The sequence below is a fragment of the Ranitomeya variabilis genome, chromosome 6 (genome assembly GCF_051348905.1).
Source record: "Ranitomeya variabilis isolate aRanVar5 chromosome 6, aRanVar5.hap1, whole genome shotgun sequence".
Taxonomy (NCBI): domain Eukaryota; kingdom Metazoa; phylum Chordata; class Amphibia; order Anura; family Dendrobatidae; genus Ranitomeya; species Ranitomeya variabilis.
Genome location: NC_135237.1, coordinates 517,080,835 through 517,103,034, shown reverse-complemented (window position 1 = coordinate 517,103,034; position 22,200 = coordinate 517,080,835). Strand labels below are relative to the sequence as shown.

The following is a 22,200-nucleotide window of genomic DNA, read 5'->3' as shown; positions in this document are numbered from 1 at the left end:
CAATTTGTCCTGAGTACGCCGATACCCCATATGTGGGGGTAAACCACTGTTTGGGCGCATGGTAGAGCTCGGAAGCGAAGGAGCGCCATTTGACTTTTCAATGCAAAATTTACTGGAATTGAGATGGGACGCCATGTTGCGTTTGGAGAGCCCCTGATGTGCCTAAACATTGAAACCCCCCACAAGTGACACCATTTTGGAAAGTAGACCCCCTAAGGAACTCATCTAGATGTGTTGTGAGAACTTTGAACCCCCAACTGTTTCACTACAGATCATAACGCAGAGCCGTGAAAATAAAAAATCTTTTTTTTTTCCCACAAATTATTTTTTTAGCCCCCAGTTTTTTGTATTTTCCTAAGGGTAACCGGAGAGATTGGACCCGAAAAGTTGTTGTCCAATGTGTCCTGAGTACGCTGATACCCCATATGTTGGGGTAAACCCCTGTTTGGGCACACGGGAGAGCTCGGAAGGGAAGGAGCAGTGTTTTTTCTTCTACGCAGAATTGGCTGGGATTAAGATCGGACGCCATGTCGCGTTTAGAGAGCCCCTGATGTGCCTAAACAGTGGAAACCCCCCAATTATAACTGAAACCCTAATCCAAACACATCCCTAACCCTAATCCCAAAGGTAACCCTAACCACACCCCTAACCCTGACACACCCCTAACTCTAATCCCAACCGTAAATGTAGCCCTAGCCGGAAAATGGAAATACATTTTTTTAATTTTTCGCTAACTAAGGGGGTGATGAAGGGGGGTTTGATTTACTTTTATAGCGGGTTTTTTAGCGGATTTTTATGATTGGCAGCCGTCACACACCGAAAGACGCTTTTTATTGCAAAAAATATTTTTTGCGTTACCACATTTTGAGAGCTATAATTTTTCCATTTTTTGGTCCACAGTCATGTGAGGTCTTGTTTTTTGCGGGATGAGTTGACGTTTTTATTGGTAACATTTTCGGGCACATGATATTTTTTTTTTGATCGCTTTTTATTCCGATTTTTGTGAGGCTGAATGACCAAAAACCAGCTATTCATGAATTTCTTTTGGGGGAGGCGTTTATACCGTTACGCGTTTGGTAAAATGGATAAAGCAGTTTTATTCTTGGTCAGTACGATTACAGCGATACCTCATTTATATCATTTTTTTTATGTTTTGGTGCTTTTATACGATAAAACTATTTTATAGAAAAAATAATTATTTTTGCATCGCTTTATTCTGAGGACTATAACTTTTTTCTTTGACGCTGTATGGCGGCTCGTTTTTTGCGGGACAAGATGACGTTTTCAGTGGTACCATGGTTATTTATATCCATCTTTTTGATTGCGTGTTATTCCACTTTTTATTTGGCGGTATGATAATAAAGCTTGTTTTGCTTCGGGTTTTTTTTTTTTTTTTTTTTACGGTGTTCACTTAAGGGGTTAACTAGTGGGACAGTTTTATAGGTCGGGTCGCTACGGACGCGGCGATACTAAATGTGTACATTTATTTTTTTTTTTTTATTTAGATAATGAAATTTTTTGGGGAATTTTAATTTTTTTTATTACACTATAACATTGCCCCAGGGTGGGGCATGGTGTTATAGTGTCAGATCGGCGATCTGACGTGCACAGCTCCTGGAGGCTTCCCGGCGCCTGCTCTGAGCAGGCGCAGTGGAGCCACCTCCCTGCAGGACCCGGATGCCGTGGCCATCTTGGATCCGGGCCTGCTGCAGGGAGGAGGAGGTAAGAGACCCTCGGAGCAACGTGATTACATCGCGTTGCTTCGGGGGTCTCGGGGAAGCACGCAGGGAGCCCCCTCCCTTGTGCGATGCTTCCCTATACCGCCGGAACACTGCGATCATGTTTGACCGCATTGTGCCGGGGGCGGTCCGTGACCGCTCCTGGCATAGTGCCGAATGTCAGCTGCGATAGTCAGCTGACACCCGGCTGCGCTCCCCCCCGTGAACGCGGCCGATCGCGCTGGACGTACTATCCCGTCGGTGGTAAAACGGGCCCACCCCACCTCGACGGGATAGTACGTCCGATGTCAGAAAGGGGTTAAGCCATAAGGTTTCGTAACTTACTACAAAATGTGCATCAGCCCATGGCTGTCATACGTTACTGATGATGGCACACGTTAGATTAAAGAATTTTGGTCAGTTTCCAAGACATCATGCACACTACTTCACTGACAGTGACATGGTCCCGTTCTCTAGATGGATGCTGATCCCATTGAGGAAACTGGCATCTACTATACACTTATGGCATCTCCTATGAATATGCTGTAAATGTGCAAGATGGGAATATCTTTAAATAACAAGTCTGGAACAAAGTTTTATGAAGTGGTTACTGAAATTTGTAAGAGGCAACAAGTCGTCTTCATGCACTGTAGTTTATGAACTGTTCTGTGGATATCTGCCGTGTCATCTCCTTTTCTGTGTGCAGGAGTCCATGCTGTCCTGAAGACCGGTACTTGGGTGCGATATTGCATTTTTGACCTTGCCACCGGAAAAGCAGAACAGGAGAACAACTTCCCCACTAGCAGCATTGCTTTTCTTGGTCAGAATGAAAGAAATGTGGCCATTTTCACCGCCGGACAGGTCTGTACCATGCTTTTAGTGTAAAAGTAAACTAAAGCAATTGTTACCATCCACCTCTCGTGTCTCCCCTTTTCCTCATAGTTTGTAAGCTTGCGAGCAGCAGGGCCCTCATTCCTCCTGGTATCTGTTTTGAACTGTGATTTCTGTTATGCTGTAATGTCTATTGTCTGTACAAGTCCCCTCTATAATTTGTAAAGCGCTGCGGAATATGTTGGTGCTATATAAATAAAATTATTATTATTATTATAAGTAAAAAAAACAACTTAATTTTGTGCTGAAATTGCTCTGCATAAAATTATACTAAGCTGTAATATGCTACATAGACGCGCTCATCAGGTGGTAAAAATATTTTCTCCTTCGCCTCATTGGGGGACACAGCCCGTGGGTGTATGCTGCTGCCACTAGGAGGCGACACTAAGTAATGCAAAGAAAGTTCGCTCCTCCCCTGCAGTATACATCCTCCTGCTAGCTCTCAGCTAACCAGTTCTTAGTGTCTGTAGGAGGCACATGGGTCTGGTTCAGACCCCAACGTTTTTATTTTATTTATTTTTCTGAAAATTTTTATTTTTTAATTAACGGAGTGAAGGGGGCGACGGATCCTTTCAAGGTTCCGATCTCCCCCGAATCAACAGGCGAGCACGGCGAGTATACCTTCCCCGTACCCTCTCCTGCGACGTTGGAAGCCATGCCTGAGCTCACCTCAGGGGCGCGACGGTTCCTTTACGGTCCCGATCTCCCCACACCAGCAGCAGGCGACCACATGGAGTGTCGCCTCCATGTATCCTCTCCTGGAGACAGGCCTACAGCCGGACAACTAGCCCTGTCCACCCGGGGGCTGAACTCTGAGGCCCCTCTCTATGGCGTCCGAGCAGCCCCCACTGTCCCACCACTGTTAAAGCAGATGGCACAAGGAGGCGGACGGTTCCTCTCCACCTCCCTAACAAAGGGATGATGGATTGAGGTTTATCCCTCTATCCCTGCACCGTCCACGCTGCAATACCTGACCTGCAGTCATCCGCGGCGGCTCCATGCCGGGACGCACACCGATGGTGAGTGGATCCTGTCAGCAATGGGCCTCTGCAGCGGGATATTCACATGCTCATAGGCAGTCTCAGGCTTCCCTGTGGCCCACCTCCCCTGAGGTAATGCTCCAGCCGGCTGCAAAAATTTATCCCCCGGCTTCGGCCGATGTGTAGGCCGCAACCCGGAAGCGCAATATGGTGCCCTAAGGCAGCTCTGGCCGCTTTTCTGGCACGGAAGCGCTCAGTTTTCTCGGCTGCCCCTCACTTCTACCGCTGGTATCGCTCCCACCGGCTGCAGAAATTTAGGCCCCGCCTTGGGCCTATTCATGGAAGTCTCGAGGCCCTGCCCTCATCGTGCCTGTGGCTTCGCCCCCCCAAATTGGCGCGTCTCGCTCTCTGCAAGATTTTATCAACTCCCGGTGGCCATCTTGGTGCACCCGGCCGGCTCACATAGGGACGACTACTTTGCATTAAAGGGGCACAACGACTCTGCAACATGGCATGACCAGTATTCCCTGGTCTTAAAGGGAACCTGTCACCCCGTTTTTTGAAGATGAGCTAAAAATACCGTTAAATAGGGGCAGAGCTGGGCGTTACATTAGTGTCTTTTGTGTGCCTTTATAACCTACCTAAGCTGCCGAAATAACTTTGTAAAGTCGCCGTTTTCTGCTGTCACTCACGCTGGTCTGGTCATATGGGCGTGGTGACAGCGCTGTTTCTCCCCCAGAAACCTGCTCATCATTACGTTGGTGGCGTAGTGGTGTGCGCATGTCCAAAGCGAAGATCTGCTGCCCAGGAGATTCAAAACAGCGCGGTCTTCGCTATTCGCCGTTTACCGGTGGGCGCGGCCATCTTTCCTGTGGCCGCGCGTGCGCAGATGGAGCACTCTGCTGCCCGGGGCTTCAGGAAAATGGCCACCGCAATCTCCATCTGCGCACGCGTGGAATCCCGCGGCCATTTTCCTGAAGCCCCAGGCAGCAGAGCCTTCGCTCCGCTCGTTTTCAGCAAGTCAAACAGACTTTCAGACGGTAGTCTCTGAGCTCCTTCATCCAGGGCCTTTCTCCCGGTTCAATGGTTATTAGTAACTACCAATGCCAGTCTTCTCCCGATCATTGCTCTGGAGATCCGAATGGTAGTCCTACAGCAGGTCCGCTGCCTTCTAGCGGGTCACCCCATCCGAATTCAATTGGATAATGCCACGGCTGTGCCATATGTCAATCATCTAGCAGGTACCCACGGTCAGGCACCATGGCCGAAGTACCTCACATTCTCTGATGGGCTGAGATCTATCATTCAGTGATCTTGGCATGACATCCCAGGTGTAGAACTCTGGGCGGCAAACCTATTCAGCCGTCAGGGTTCCGCCTCAAGTGAGTGGGAACTTCACCCGGAAGTCTTCCATTAGATCTGCCTTCACTGGAGATCTCCAGTTGTAGATCGGATGGCTTCCAGACTGAACGCCAATGTACTCGAGTTCGTGGTTCAGCCTCGAGATCCAAGAGCCATCGCACTGCATGCTCTGGTTCTTCCGTGGAACCAGTTTCCATAACTCCCCTTCCACTACTTACGTAAACCTTTCGGAAGCAGAAAGGGCCCCAGTGATACTTGGAGATCCACACTGAGCACATCAGTTTTTTGTTTGCGGAGCTAGTATCTTTCCGCCGTATTGCAACAAAACTGCAAGTAGGGACTTTCTCGCAGGGAGTTTTCACACATAGGTTAGCACTATCGCATACCGTTAGATCATTGGGACCTTAATGGTCCTAGGAGTCTTATAGTAGACTCCTTTTTGATCCGGACAGACTTTACTATCAGGGAAAGGTCGCCCTTTTTTCTCTGCGATATCCTCATCCTGATGAGTTTTCGGAGCTAGCTGCTCTTTTCTTTCAGATTTTTTTTTCCCTTATTACCTTCAAGGCAAGGTTGTCCTCAGGCCATCCCCATCCCTTGTTACCAAGGTGGTATTGTATTACCACTGTTATGGGGGCATAGTTCTTCCCTCATTTTTTGGCACCAGTCCACAAAATGGAATGAGTTCCCCATATTCTGGACTAAGTGAGTGCTTTGAGTAGGTACGTCTCGGACGGCATCCTTCCGAAGGTTGGACGCTTTATTTGGGCTTCCTGACGTTTACAGAAAGGGTTTAGCCTTTTCATCGGCAATGTTAGCCTGGTGGATTCGTTTCACCATCCAGGAGTCTTTCCGTGTTAGATGTCAGCCTATCGTGGGTTCTATGCACCAGGCTTCGGCAAAGCACGCCTGCAAGCTTGCAGATTTGTCCAGTCCGCATGCATTCTTGAAGCACTATAATTCCCACACTTCCACAGATGTGAGTCTGGGCAGGCAGACTCTGCAGGCCGCGGTGGCGCATTTGTAAGTAGTGGTTACACAGGGCCTGATCTGATGTTGTCCCCACCCAGGGACTGCTTTGGGATGTCCCATTGTCTGTGTCCCCCAATGAGGCGAAGGAGAAATAGGGATTTTTGTGTACTCACTGTAAAATCCTTTACTCTGTCGCCTCATTGGGGGACACAGGACCATGGGTGTTATGCTGCTGTCCACTAGGAGGCGACACTATGCATAATCTGAAAAAGATTAACTGTGGCTCCTCCTGTGCAGTATACACCCCTGGACAGCATCAGCCTTCTCCAGTTTTTGCTTAGTGTCGCATAGGAGGCACACCTAAAAGATTTTTACTCCGTTTTTTCCGACGGGATTACAGATGAAGAAAAGAGGGTCTCCTGTGAGACTCCCGGCATGGCTCCTTCCTCGGCCCCCTATTATGGGGTACCCAGTTGAAGTAGAGATGGCTATTCCCCATGTTGCTCCTTCCCCAGTCCCTCGGGTGCTGGTTCGAAGTCGAGACCCCCCCCCCCCCCCCCCTCCTTCCCCAATTCCTTTTGGTTTCTGGGTTGAGGTCGAGGCGAGGATAAAGGCCCCTGAAGGTGACAACAGCACCCTCCCTATCCCCCTCTGGGGGTATTAGGTTGGGACACCTCAGGTAGGGCCTGTACAGGCAGCATTCTACAGCTCCCAGCAATGGGCCAGCACACTGCGCCTGCATCCAGGGACCCCAGCCCAGCTGGGGGCTCCTGTTGGGGCCGGGCGGAGTGCTGGCAGGCATGGCACATACAGACAGGGCTCCCTGCGCCCCTGTCTCTGCGGCAGCACCAGCTCTATACTGCCTCAGGGAGTCCCCTACCGGGCTCCCCCTTCCGCTTATAGCCCCACCGCCATCCTGCCTTTAAATCTGGAGGGGTCCGGTTCAGATCCGACCCCCTCCCGGACTTTCGCGCCGGCCTGGAGCCCTTCTGGGCCTCAGGCATCTAATTTAGGCCCCGGCTTCGGCCTAGCTGAAGCTACCGCCTCCTCTCCGCCCCCCGGATGACATATGACACTTTACAGTGTCATAAAGGGGGTGGATCGAGACAGAAAGGGCGCGTTTTTACACAGCCTTGCGGCATTTTTCCAGCTCTCCGCCCCCTTCTCCTTTCCTCTGTCTCAGCAGCCATTTTTGGCTGCAGATTAACCCTGCATCTCCCGGTCTGCAGGACCATGACCAGGCAGCCAGTCTCCGGGGGGGGCACAGGACTGTGGATCTTCGGCGCTGGACCTAGGGGCACACTGGTGGGGTAAGATCACAGCTGAGTTTTTTACTCAGCTGTGAATCCATATTACCTATAAGGCTCCCCTATAGGTTTCTCTACCCCTGTAAGGTCCTCTGCTGGCAGCACTTCTGCACTCTGTGCACTATGCCGGGCTCAAGGTCCAAGAGAACCAGGCAGAACTGCTATTATGCATTCTGCACAGCCTGCGGGACCGCTCTCCCCAGTAGTAGCACGTACCCGCATTGTTAGAACTGTATACAAACTAATGTGTCAGAGCTCCAAGAAGCCCCTGCCAATGCCTCGGTGTCTAATGCCACGCCGGAATGGGCTACTCGGATATCGCAATCTATGACGCAGTCTATAGATAACCTAACCTCCACATTGCTTCAGGCTCTGCAGGGTCATGCCCCGGCTATGACCGTTACCCAGCAAAGGGAGAGCTTGACTCAGGAACAAGATGACCCTGGCACATCCATGTCTAGGTCAGGACGCAAGCGGACCCATAGATCAAGTCCATCTGCGTCATCCCATAGCACACGGTCATCCCCCTCTAGGGAGAGACACCGTAGCTCCAGGTCATCCAGACCGTCCCATTCCAAGGACAGACAATGCAGATCTCCGCAATCCCCGACCAGAGAAGGCCTCCTCCCCAGCCCACTCAGCAGGGGACGCCTCAGTGATACACAGGATTCGGAAGGCATCTGTGACTCTGACTCAGACACGGAGGGATCCCTGATCCCAATCCTTCCTAGCAATACAGCGCTAGTTGAGGACATAATTTCATCCATCCATCGGGTGCTGGACATATCTGATCCACCACCAGAGGCCCCAGAACATAAGATTTCCTTTGAAGGACCTCTGAAGCCGCCTAAGGTTTTCTCTAACCACCCAGAGTTTAAGGCGATCCTTAAAAAGCAGCTCACAGCCTGAAAAATTCGCTAATCGCAAATATCTGGAGGCGAGATACCCCTTCCCACAGAAGGACACCAAGGAATGGACAGATCCACCTGAAGTGGACCCCCCCAGTCTCTAGGCTAGCAGCACAGACCCTCCTTTCACTGCCAGATAGCTCAACCCTCAGGGACGCAGCAGACCGGCAGGTAGAACGCATGGCTCGTTCAATTTTCAAGGCAGCAGGGGCATCCCTGGCTCCCGCGTTCGCCTCAGTTTGGGCTGCCAAGGCCATTCTGGCCTGGGCAAAGAATTTACAAGCTCTCCAAGCATCCGCTCCTGAGCTGTCGGACCAAGCGGTTCAAATAGCAGTTGTAGCAGACTACATGCTCCATGCAGCTCTGGATTCAGCAAGGGGAGTAGCGGGGATAGCATCAAACGCCATCACAATTCGGCGTATCCTCTGGCTGCGGGAATGGAAAGCGGACGCAGCCTCAAAGAAGTACCTCACGCACCTCCCCTACCTCAGTGGGAGACTTTTCGGTGAACAGTTGGACACTATGATATCCAACGCCACCGGGGGTAAGAGTACTTCTCTTCCCCAACTGAAACCTAAACGCACTTACAAGAAGCGTAACCAAACTCTATTCCGATCCTTTCGGAATTCCTCCGGCTGGTCCGTCTCGCGTCCAGCACAAAATCGTAACCGTTCCCCACGCAGGGACAACTCACGATTGACTCAAAGGTCGGACAAGACCTGGCAGTCAAAAGCAGGCCAGTCTAAGCCCAGAGGAGGAAAATCTCAGACTTTCTCCTCTTCATGACTCACGGACTCTGGAAGACACCACACCAGTAGGCGGCTGACTTTTGCTCTTTCATCAAGTCTGGCTGCCTATTACAGAAGACAGGTGGGTCATGGAACTAGTGTCTTCCGGATACAAAATAGACTTCACCTCCAACCCACCGGACCGATTCTTCCTCTGTCCCCCCAAAACCGCCAGCCAAGGCTCGTGCCTACCACCAAGCGGTCTCCTCGCTTTTTCAAGCAGGAGTCATAGTACCGGTACCCACGACCGACCGCTTCCGAGGGATCTACTCCAATCTGTTCGTAGTTCCCAAGAAAGGAGGCAGCGTACGGCCCATACTAGACCTAAAACAGCTCAACAAATATGTACGGGTCCGTCATTTCCGCATGGAGTCCCTTCGGTCCATCATTGCATCCATGGAGAAGGGAGAATATCTCGCCGCCATAGACATACAAGACGCATACCTGCATACAGTGGGGCAAAAAAGTATTTAGTCAGTCAGCAATAGTGCAAGTTCCCCCACTTAAAAAGATCAGAGGCGTCTGTAATTTACATCATAGGTAGACCTCAACTATGGGAGACAAACTGAGAAAAAAAAATCCAGAAAATCACATTGTCTGTTTTTTTATCATTTTATTTGCATATTATGGTGGAAAATAAGTATTTGGTCAGAAACAAAATTTCATCTCAATACTTTCTAATATATCCTTTGTTGGCAATGACAGAGGTCAAATGTTTTCTGTAAGTCTTCACAAGGTTGCCACACACTGTTGTTGGTATGTTGGCCCATTCCTCCATGCAGATCTCCTCTAGAGCAGTGATGTTTTTGGCTTTTCGCTTGGCAACACGGACTTTCAACTCCCTCCAAAGGTTTTCTATAGGGTTGAGATCTGGAGACTGGCTAGGCCACTCCAGGACCTTGAAATGCTTCTTACGAAGCCACTCCTTCGTTGCCCTGGCGGTGTGCTTTGGATCATTGTCATGTTGAAAGACCCAGCCACGTTTCATCTTCAATGCCCTTGCTGATGGAAGGAGGTTTGCACTCAAAATCTCACGATACATGGCCCCATTCATTCTTTCATGTACCCGGATTAGTCGTCCTGGCCCCTTTGCAGAGAAACAGCCCCAAAGCATGATGTTTCCACCACCATGCTTTACAGTAGGTATGGTGTTTGATGGATGCAACTCAGTATTCTTTTTCCTCCAAACACGACAAGTTGTGTTTCTACCAAACAGTTCCAGTTTGGTTTCATCAGACCATAGGACATTCTCCCAAAACTCCTCTGGATCATCCAAATGCTCTCTAGCAAACTTCAGACGGGCCCGGACATGTACTGGCTTAAGCAGTGGGACACGTCTGGCACTGCAGGATCTGAGTCCATGGTGGCGTAGTGTGTTACTTATGGTAGGCCTTGTTACATTGGTCCCAGCTCTCTGCAGTTCATTCACTAGGTCCTCCCGCGTGGTTCTTGGATTTTTGCTCACCGTTCTTGTGATCATTCTGACCCCACGGGGTGGGATTTTGCGTGGAGCCCCAGATCGAGGGAGATTATCAGTGGTCTTGAATGTCTTCCATTTTCTAATTATTGCTCCCACTGTTGATTTCTTCACTCCAAGCTGGTTGGCTATTGCAGATTCAGTCTTCCCAGCCTGGTGCAGGGCTACAATTTTGTTTCTGGTGTCCTTTGACAGCTCTTTGGTCTTCACCATAGTGGAGTTTGGAGTCAGACTGTTTGAGGGTGTGCACAGGTGTCTTTTTATACTGATAACAAGTTTAAACAGGTGCCATTACTACAGGTAATGAGTGGAGGAAAGAGGAGACTCTTAAAGAAGAAGTTACAGGTCTGTGAGAGCCAGAAATCTTGATTGTTTGTTTCTGACCAAATACTTATATTCCACCAGAATATGCAAATAAAATGATAAAAAAACAGACAATGTGATTTTCTGTATTTTTTTTTTTCTCAGTTTGTCTCCCATAGTTGAGGTCTACCTATGATGTAAATTACAGACGCCTCTCATCTTTTTAAGTGGTGGCACTATTGCTGACTGACTAAATACTTTTTTGCCCCACTGTATACCCATTGCACCTGCCCATCAGAGGTTTCTCAGGTTCGCAATAGGCCAGGACCACTACCAATTCGTGGCTCTCCCTTTCGGACTCGCGACGGCTCCCAGAGTGTTCACCACGGTCATGGCAGCCACCATGGACGTCCTGCACTCCAGAGGCATAGTAGTCGTTCCATACCTGGACGATCTACTCATCAAGGCTCCCACCTTCAAGGACTGCGAGCTCAGCGTCTCAATCACAACCGATACTCTGTCGCATGGGCTGGTTAATCAACCTACAAAAGTCATCACCAACCCCGAGTCAGTCCCTGACCTTCCTGGGAATGTTATTCAACACCTCCAGGGGTCTAGTGCTCCTTCCCAAGGACAAGGCACTGGCTCTCCGACTAGCAGTTCGCACCCTCCTCCGCAAACCCCCTCGATCTCTCCGGTTTGCCATGAGAGTCCTCGGCAAGATGGCAGCAGCAATAGAAGTTGTCCCATTTGACCAGTTTCACCTCAGACCTCTCCAACTATCCATTCTCAAGTCCTGGGACAGGAATCCCTTTTCTCTCGACAGGGAGTTCCAGCTAACATTGTCAACCAGGAAGTCCCTGCACTGGTGGCTCAAGCCAACCTCGCTAGCAAAGGGGAAATCCTTTCTCACAGGTCAATGGAAGGTTCTGACCACCGACGCGAGCCTGACGGGTTGGGGTGCGGTGCACCTACACCACAGGGCAAGTGGTCCCCAGTGGAAGCGACCATGCCCATCAACATCCTGGAAACTCGTGCCATCCTTATGGCATTGAGGGCCTTCCATCACTTACTGGCAGCCTCTCACATCAGAATACAGTTGGACAATGCCACGGCTGTGGCATATGTGAATCACCAAGGGGGGACCCACAGTACCCAGGCGATGCGAGAAGTGTCACACATCCTCCGCTGGGCGGAGGACACAGGGTCGGTTTTTTCGGCGGTCCACATTCCGGGTGTGGACAACTGGGAAGCAGACTTCCTCAGCCAACAAGGAATAGACTCGGGAGAGTGGTCTCTCCATCCCAAAATTTTTCCACAGATCTGTCTCCGCTGGGGGACCCCGGATTTGGACCTAATGGCATCCCACTTCAATGCCAAGGTCTCGAACTTCATGGCCAGAACACACGATCCACGGTCGCTCGGAGCAGACGCTCTGGTTCAGGACTGGACCCAGTTCCAGCTTCTGTATATTTTTCCACCTCTCCCCCTGATATCCAGAGTGGTGAGGAAGATCAAACAAGAGGGAGTTCCAACCATCCTAATTGCACCGGACTGGCCCAGACGCACATGGTACGCCGACATCGTACAACTCACAGCAGACGCCCCCTGGCGTCTCCCCGACTGCCACGATCTTCTATCACAAGGCCCGTTCTACCACCAGAACTCAGGGGCTCTCAATTTGACGGCTTGGCCCTTGAGACCTGGGTTCTCTCTCGTGGCCAGATCCCACTCCCTTATTCCCTACCCAAAGTACTTGGTTTTCTCCAATCGGGTCTGGAGGCCAGGCTGTCATTGGGCTCGCTTAAGAGCCAGGTGTCAGCCCTCTCAGTGCTTTTTTAAAGGCGCATTGCTACCAAGCCGCAATTAAGGACTTTCCTTCAGGGGGTTTCCCGATTGGTTCCCCCCCTACAGACGACCACTAGAAACGTGGGACTTCAACCTGGTCCTGACAGCATTGCAGGAACCACCCTTTGAACTCCTTAAGGAGGTCCCGCTCCGCCTTCTTTCCCAGAAGGTGGTTTTCCTGGTGGCAATCACCTCGCTACGCAGGGTGTTTGAACTGACAGCACTCTCCTGCAGATGGCCCTTCCTGGCTTTTCACCAGGACAAGGTAGTTCTTCGTACGGTCCCATCCTTCCTTCCGAAGGTTGTGTCCGACTTCTACCTCAATGAGGAAATTTCACTACCATCCCTTGTTCCGGTTCATAGAGTGGAGAAGGCTCTGCATATTCTTGACCTTGTCAGGGCATTGCGTATATACGTGTCTAGGACTGCGTCCTTCCGGAGGTCGGATTCTCTTTTCCTCCTTCCGGAAGGCGGCCACAAGGGTCTGCCAGCTTCCAAAGCTACCCTTGCCAGGTGGATCAAATCCACCATACAAGAGGCCTACCGCCTTAAGAATTCTCCTCTTCCAGCCGGTATTACGGCACACTCTACATGGGCGGTAGGGGCCTCCTGGGCCATTCGGCACCAGGCTTCGGCACAACAAGTGTGTAAGACGGCCACTTGGACTAGCTTACACACGTTTACTAAACACTACAGGGTTCTTACCCAGTCCTCAGCGGACGCGAGCCTGGGTAGATGTGTCCTGCAGGCGGCGGTGCCCTAAGTATAGGGGCCTGTCTGCACAATATTCGTCCATTGCTTCCCACCCAGGGACTGCTTTAGGACGTCCCATGGTCCTGTGTCCCCCAATGAGGCGACAGAGTAAAGGAGATTTTTGTGTACTCACCGTAAAATCTTTCTCTTAGCCTCTAATTGGGGGACACAGCTCCCACCCTGTTGCCCTTTCCGGGCCGTTGTAACTGAGTTCTCATTGTTTTCTTGAGCTCGTACATTGTTGCCTTCTTACAGGCATAATTGTTATTCATGTTACATAGTTGCCTTCTTACAGACATAATTATGTTATTCATGTTACGTTCCTCCTACTGCTTTTGCACAAAACTGGAGAAGGCTGATGCCGTCCAGGGGTGTATACTGCACTGGAGGAGTCACAGTTAATCTTTTTCAGATTATGCATAGTGTCGCCTCCTAGTGGACAGCAGCGTAACACCCATGGTCCTGTGTCCCCCAATTAGAGGCTAAGAGAAAGATTTTACGGTGAGTACACAAAAATCTCCTTTTCTCCGAGCCATTCATTGGGGGACACAGCTCCCACCCTATTAATAGCTTATGCTTGTTTTATATTATAACATGCTATATGCTCATATTATTGATCTCCTACTGCTTTTGCACTGAACTGGTTAGCTGAGAGCCAGCAGGAGGGTGTATACTGCAGGGGAGGAGCGAACTTTCTTTGTATCACTTAGTGTCAGCCTCCTAGTTGCAGCAGCATACACCCACGGTCTGTCCCCCAATGAATGGCTCGGAGAAAAGGATTTTACGGTGAGTACACAAAAATCCCTATTTACCGTGTGCCCATGATTGTTGTTGCAGGAATCTCCCATTATCCTTAGAGATGGAAATGGCACCATCTATCCCATGGCGAAGGACTGCATGGGCGGCATCAGAGACCCGGATTGGTTGGATCTTCCTCCGATTAGTAGTTTGGGGATGGGAGTTCACTCGCTGGCTAATTTACCTGCAAACTCTACCATCAAGAAGAAGGCCGCAATCATTATCATGGCTGTTGAGGTATGGATGGGTCTGTTACAGCTATGTGTAGTGCACGGAGGGGCTGATTCATCAAAATGTCTTGCGCCAGAAATCTGTCGTAAAACTGCTTTTATGATTGCAGTTTTTGCTGCAGATACTACATACTTTTTATTAAGTGCAGAGCTTGGCGGGAGTGGGAGACCCAACAAATTCATTATTTATGCCACAGAACTGCCTGAAAAAGCACCCCATAAAGTGAACGTAATGCCCAGCAGTGTACAAATGGCATCGTGCATATGTTTGACCGTATGTCCTTTCTCTTAATCGCTTCAGGGTTCCTTTTTTTTTTTTTTTTTTTTATAAGCGGTTAAGTGACATACAGTGAAAGACAGCGGCAGCAGAACCGTCACAAGAGTAATGGCAATGCTACGGCGTTGCCTGGGATAACTCGGCGGCTGCGCTAGCGTCTAGAAGACAGTGTCCACATAGCCTAGGACTTGGGAAACCACCAGTCTACAGGAATCGACCCTGTAGTGTTGTGATCTGTAAAGTTCATGTTAGACAAGGATCACAACTGGCTCCTTTTTAAAATATCAATAAAGGGGACACCATGGTGTGATTGGATCCATGTTTCCCCTTTCTATAGCGTTACGGTGACTCGAAGCTGCGGTCGGTGTAATAATCATGTTTCCCTCCAGAAACAAACCTTGATGCAGCACATCCTGCGCTGTGACTTTGACGCATGCAGACAGTATCTGGTGAACCTGGAACAGGGCGTAGTCCTCGACCAAAACACCCAGATGCTGCAGACCTTCCTCAGCCACCGATGTGATGGCAACCGGAACATCCTGCACGCGTGCGTCTCCGTCTGCTTCCCTACCAGCAACAAGGAGACCAAAGAGGAGGAGGGTAAGGGTAAATGCCATTTTACTTATTATCCCCTTTATCCCCTGCAAACATTACCCCATAGTGTGTTCATTTTGAGTGTTAAATGTCAAGAATACAAATGATTCTTCTCATTGTTCCAGAAGCAGAGCGCTCTGAGAGGAATACATTCGCGGAGAGACTTTCTGCTGTAGAAGCCATTGCCAATGCCATCTCTGTGGTGTCCAGTAACGGACCTGGAAACCGGGCCGGATCCTCAAGCAGCCGGAGGTAAACCTGTTCCTGGATATCCTTTAAAAAAAAAAAAAAACCTTCGCTAATCTTTTTTTTTTTTTTTAACTTGTATTAAAAACCATATTTTTAATTATAAAAAAGAAACAAACAAAAAAAAAACTCCACTTAGGTCACAGAGGAGCATATATCTCAGCTTTGTCATGTTTGCAGGAATAGGCCCCTGACTGAAGCCCATAGTGTGATCACACCTTCTGTGGCCACCATACAGTTTGCTCCTTCCAGTGACACACCGCTCCCATGGGCCCTGTAGCGGCCGTGTGCTCTGTACTGGCTCGCCAGTGTCGTGTGAGCATGTTTATGTATTAAAGCGCTACAAACACAGCTAGATGTACCTTCTTGTATCCTTTCTAATGTAATTGGTGTCTGTATATTCAGCTTAAGACTTCGGGAGATGATGAGGAGATCACTTCGAGCAGCAGGATTGGGCCGACACGAAGCTGGCGCTGCAGCTGATCATCAAGATCCCGTTTCTCCACCCATAGCTCCTCCTAGCTGGGTGCCGGATCCACCAGCTATGGACCCAGGTGAGTTAAGCTATGTGCGATCCTTGCGAATAACACCAGCAATACTTCTACGTATCATCTTGTATCAAGTAGAGCTATTAAAATTACTATTTCGATATGTTGTAGCCCCTCTTAAGCACTGACAGGTGATGGGAAAGGTCATAAAAGCCCCATCGGCTGATCAAACTATAGGCAGAAAGGCTTGTCTAGGGCATGTGTAGATCAGTGTAGGGGCTCAATAGAAACTCTGGCACTGCACTGTGCATGCTCATATAGGAGCTGCCCATTTGGCCCCAAAAAAAGAGCCGTCTTGGGGGCAGTCTTTAAATTAGGGGCCACAACATATTGACAAATTATTTTAGGGTTTACTTAAACTTTTTTATATGCAGAAATTTACTTTACACATATATTTTACTGTTTATTTAGCAAAGTTTGTCCTTAATATTTTATGTGACATTTCTCAATCTAATCATGAAAACCTCTTTATATATTTTTTTATTTTTTTATTTTTTTTACCAAGGATGTGCATCATCCAGGTAGCAAGAAGCATGTAAATTTTTTTTTTTTAAATTTTTTATACCAAAAGAAAGGTGCAGGAATTTAATGAGGGAACAATAACCAAAGCTATGCCAAAAATTGGAGGGCAGCTCAAAATGATATATAATTATAACAAGGTATACAGGATGCATGGGGTGATATTAAAAATTCTTTTACTGCACATAGTGTGCATGCATTGCATGGTAATGTCTCCCCCCTAACCTGGATAGAATATTTTGCAAGTAACTGGTAGGTATAAAGAAGTTGGGAATTCTTAGTGAGTTCTCTGAAGGTGCTGAACATTTTGAAGTACTTGCAGTGCCATTCCTAACACTTAGATACAGACTGCCAACGAACTCCCCCCTCCCCATGACAGCACCACAGAGAGTGGGGATCCGCCCTTCAGGCACAAGGAACCTACAGATAAAAGGGTGCTACCTCTCCCTTGCATCAGTTGGTTTCCTGTAGCTGACTGGGAACCTTCAGTTCAGCGGTACCTGGTGAAGATTCCGGATGAAGATGTTCCAGGGCCGCCCAGTCCAGTTCGGGCAGCGGGGGGGCCCCTGCCGTGGCTGGTGCGGTGCCTGTGGCCACCACCGCCGGGACCGAGGAGTCTTGCAGGGTGAGGGTGGAGGGGCGCAGCCACTGCTACAGAGGTGCATGCAGGGGTTCTGGCTTTCGTGACAGACCGGAAGTGTGGCTAGAGACGCCAGGCGGTAAATTCAAAAGGGAAGCGTATAGACTCTTCCTGCTGCATGCTGTCTGGGAATGATGGAGGATAGCGAACCACCACAGCAACAGACGATACAGCGGCAGCAGGCTAAGAGACCTCCTTCATGCAGGCAAACGGAGTGTACAATCCAGTAGCCACTCTATGCAGCGCAGCAGGAAATCCAGCTCGATGGACAAATCTCCATCTTCAAAAAGCCTCTTATTGGATCCTATCCCTCCTCCAGAACCGGTACCTGCAGCTGCATCTGATTGGTGAGTGATCTTCGTGAAAGTTCACCATTTTAATTAGGGTTCCCTTCTCTTCGGGAAGGAAGAGATTGGGAAAAGCTGAGCACAGATGTTGCCCCATGTGTGGTGAAGCATTGCCAGTCACCTGGGACAAGAAGCTATGCCATTCTTGCATAGGACAAATGAAACTCCAGACTTCGTCTCCGTGCTGAGATCAGTGATCAAAACTAAGGTCGAAAGTGCCTTTAACCCCTTTCTGCCAGCTGACGGTATAGTACGTCAGCTGGCAGAACCCCCGCTTTGAGGTGGGCTCCGGCGGTGAGCCCACCTGGAAGCCGCAACATGTCAGCTGTTTTGTACAGCTGACATGTGCTCGCAATGAGCGCGAGCGAAATCGCGATCTGCCTGCGCCCATTAACTAGTTAAATGCCGCTGTCAAACGCTGACAGCGGCATTTAACTAGCGCTCCCGGCCGCGCGTCCGGAAGTGCTCACACCGCTGACCCCCCGTCACATGATCGGGGGTCATCGGTGCATTGCCATAACAACCAGAGGTCTCCTCAAGACTTCTATGGTTGTTGATGGCCGATTGACCACCCTGTGGTTGGCGTTCAAAGCAACCCTGCATTTCTGCTACATAGAGGTGATATGTGCTTCACCTCTGTAACAGAGGCGATTGTGTAGTGCATGCTTCTAGCCTCCTATGGAGGCAATTGAAGCATGCCAAAATTTGTGTTTAAAAATATAAAAAAATAAAAAATACATAAGTTCAAATCGCCCCCCCTTTCGCCCCAATCAAAATAAAACAAAACAATAAAAAAATCAAACCTACACATATTTGGTATCGCCGTGTTCAGAATCGCCCGATCTATCAATAAAAACAAAGGATTAACCTGATCGCTAAATGGCGTAGCGAGAAAAAAATCAAAGTTCCAAAATTGTTTTTTTGGTCGCTGCAACATTGCATTAAAATGCAATAACAGGCGATCAAAAGAACGTATCTGCACCGAAATGATATCATTTAAAACGCCACCTCACCCGACCCCAGATCACGAAAATTGGAGACGCTACGGGTATCGGAAAATGGCTTAATTTTTATTTTTTAAGCAAACTTTGGAATTTTTTTTACCACTTGGATAAGAGAACCTAGACATGTTTGGTGTCTATGAACTTGTAATGACCTGGAGAATCATAATGGCTGGTTAGCTTTAGCATTTGGTGAACCTAGCAAAAAAGCCAAACAAAAAACGTGAGATTTTTTGCAATTTCATCGCACTTGGAATTTTTTTTCCCGTTTTCTGTTACACGGCATGGTAAAACCAATGGTATCGTTCAAAAGTACATCTCGTCCCTCAAAAAATAAGCCCTCAGATGGCCATATTGACAGAAAATAAAAGTTATGGCTCTGGGAAGGAGGGGAGTGAAAAACGAAAAAAGCTCCGAGAGTGAAGGGGTTAAATCCCTCACGCAGGGGGTAAGGTCAGAGAGCGGGAAGCCGCCAAATACTCCCAGTCTGAATCCTCTAGCTCTGGGGGAATAGGCGAAGATATATTAAATTCCTCCTCATCCTTAGATGATGAAAGGGGGGGCATCACTGTTTTCCTCTAGAGGAAGTAGAAAGTCTGATTAAGGCGGTGAGATCTACTGTGGTGATAGACCCTTGCCCCAATAAAACTGTACAGGGCATAATGTTTGGTGGGTTAGGCCAGAGGAAGCAGAAAGCTTTTCCTCTGAGAATATTCAGGGCCTAATCAAAAAAGTGGGAAAGGCCTGACAGGAAAAATTAATTGGTGCCTTCCCTTAAAGGGAACCTGTCACCCCCAAAATCGCAGTAGAGCTAAGCCCACCGGCATCAGGGGCTTATCTACAGCATTCTGTAATGCTGTAGATAAGACCCCGATGTATCCTGAAAGATGAGAAAAAGAGATTATATTATACTCACGCGGGCGGTCCGGTCCGGGGCCTCCCATCTTCATAGGATGACGTCCTCTTGAGGGCAGAGCCAAGTACTGCAGTGCGCCGGGAAAGGTCAGAGGCCCAGCACCTGCGCACTGCAGTACTTTGCTCTGCCCTCAAAGTACGCCTGCGCCTGAGCCGCAGCGTGAAGACCAGAAGAGGACGTCATCTGATGAAGACGGGAGGCCCCAGACTGCGACACCGACCGGACCGGGACCGCCCCTGGGTGAGTATAATATAACCTCTTTTTCTTATCTTTTAGGATACATTGGGGGCTTATCTACAGCATTCCAGAATGCTGTAGATAAGCCCCTGATGCCGGTGGCTTAGCTCACCCTCTATTTTCGGGGTGACAGGTTCCCTTTAAATGAAAATGCCCCTTTGTCGTTAAGGTGCCAACATCATGGGGTAAAGCCGCTATATTAGATGTTGTAGTAGTCAAGGCCTCTAAAAAAGAAATTTGCCCTCCCCTTTTGAAGACATGGGAACCTTGAAAGACCCTTTAGATAGGCTGACACGTTCCTTAATGGGACATGGGACTCATCCGGGGGGTAATCTTAGGTCTGCGATATCAGCTACCTGTACCTCCTAGGTCCCTTATGATATGGGTTGATCAGTTGGAGAAACAGCTGCGAGATGGGAGTACCCAGAAACGAGGTACTAGAGTCCATTCCCTTGATGCAGGGGGCATATGCTGACTGAGCCAGCTGAAGAATCTGCTAACATCCAAGTCTGCAGGTCCAGGTGTAAGCCCTAGGAGCACTATGTAATCAAGATATGTCAGGCAATCCATGGGTGGCACGTTTTATTACATCCGCTGCAAGATCGAGGCCAATTGTCAGCCAGAAGCTAGCGCCATGGGATTTAAATCTAGTCCTATCAGCCCTAACAGGTCCTCCATTTGAACCTCTAAATTCAGTCCCTCTCGAGGTCCTGTCATTCAAAACGGTCCTCCTTGTTGCTTTAACATCAGCCTGGAGAGTAAGCGACATACAGGCCTTATCTGCAGGCCCTCCCTTCATTAAAATCCTAGATGATGGGGTTATTTTAAAACCTGACCCTGCTTACTTGCCCAAGGTAGCATCTTGTTTCCACAGATCCCAAAGGGTAGTTTTTTTTCTTCCTTTTTGTTCTAACCCTAAGAATAGGGAAGAAAGATTCCACACCTTAGATGTCTGGTCCAGTACCGAGAGTCCTCCCAGAGGTGTAGGAAGGAAGGATCTCTGTATGCTTTCAGGGGCCTAGAAAGGGACTCGAGGCCTCCAAGAGTACCTTGGCAAGATGGATGGAAGATGCAATAGCCTTAGCCTACTCATCTAGTGGGAGTATCGCCCTGGAGGGTCTGAGAGCTCATTCTACAAGACCAAGTGGCAACCTTACACATCTGCTCTATTGATACCTCCAACCTCTGCCCAGGAGGTTGCCTCCGCTCATCACCTTATAAAATGAACTTCTGAAGGTCATGATGTGCTACTTATTTGAGGAGCTTTTATAGATGATTGTGATAAGGTTAGTGCTCCATGGACCAGTAGACTTTGGAGTTGAGAATAATAGTGATGATGGGGTATTTCTTTATGGATTTCCTAAAGATCATAGTGATGAAGTTGTTGTTTTTTTTTTTTTGTTTTTTTTTTGTATCTGGATCGTCTAAAGATCGTGAGCATGGATTCGATTCAATGGCTATAGAGCTCCTGAGGATAAACGTGATGAAGGATCAGCAAGTTATCTGTGAAGATTTGGGTGATGCAAAAACAGCAATTTATAAATGTCAATTTAAACAAGATCCCACCAAAATTTTGGATACAAAGCTATAGTAGGAATTAAAACGTAACCTTTAATTGTAAAGGAGATAAAATTCAAAAAACCAAAAAAACAAAACATATCACCTCAAAACAAATACCCAGAGACACAGCCTGTATGGTAATGTGTCAATCAATGGTAAAAAATAAAGGGAACAATAGTTTTACATATAAAAAATGCACTGTCCCAAAAATAAAGATACCTCTAGTCAATAATACAAGCACCTCAAGGTGCACGAGTATGTCAGGTAATCTTATTGTATGAGTATCAGCAGGTATCAAAAAAGCAATACTAGGCAGGCGGGATGAAAGCAAAATACAATGAAGATCATAAAGAAAAAAACAGGAATGATCTCACCAATTGCCATAGACCAGGAAGGTGAAGCCCGTAATTCACTGGAGCGGAAAGTTCCATAGGTCAGCGATGTCGGGAGACAATACCCTGTCAATCCCTGACGGGCTATCACACACCTGCGTCCCAAGCTCCCGCCCTTACAAGGGCAGTCCACAGCTACCCCTAAGCAATATCATGCCCTGCACTCTCCCTATTGAAGTGTCCCGACGCGTTTCCTTGCAGGCGTAATCATCAGGGGACTTGCCTGCCTGGGAGATAAAGTGCACGAGTGCTAGTCATGAGGACAAGAGAACCTGCCACCCTCCTCACTGTCTCTTGTCCTCATGACTAGCACTCGTGCACTTTATCTCCCAGGCAGGCAAGTCCCCTGATGATTACGCCTGCAAGGAAACGCGTCGGGACACTTCAATAGGGAGAGTGCAGGGCATGATATTGCTTAGGGGTAGCTGTGGACTGCCCTTGTAAGGGCGGGAGCTTGGGACGCAGGTGTGTGATAGCCCGTCAGGGATTGACAGGGTATTGTCTCCCGACATCGCTGACCTATGGAACTTTCCGCTCCAGTGAATTACGGGCTTCACCTTCCTGGTCTATGGCAATTGGTGAGATCAT

The 22,200-nt window shown here is 48.7% G+C and overlaps 1 protein-coding gene across 10 annotated transcripts in view; it reads left to right on the top strand.

Moving 5' to 3' along the window:
* UBR5 (ubiquitin protein ligase E3 component n-recognin 5) overlaps positions 1–22,200 on the top strand; it is a 131,399-nt gene that overhangs the window by 45,904 nt on the left and 63,295 nt on the right. For 4 of the 10 annotated variants that reach the window (XM_077270987.1, XM_077270992.1, XM_077270997.1 and 1 more), the window contains exons 19-23: positions 2,425–2,579; positions 14,145–14,342; positions 15,002–15,218; positions 15,332–15,458; positions 15,858–16,006. In XM_077270987.1, the coding sequence (XP_077127102.1) occupies positions 2,425–2,579; positions 14,145–14,342; positions 15,002–15,218; positions 15,332–15,458; positions 15,858–16,006 (846 nt within the window). The remainder of the gene's footprint in view (positions 1–2,424; positions 2,580–14,144; positions 14,343–15,001; positions 15,219–15,331; positions 15,459–15,857; positions 16,007–22,200) is intronic. The other 6 variants (XM_077270989.1, XM_077270996.1, XM_077270994.1 and 3 more) reach the window with 3 other exon arrangements.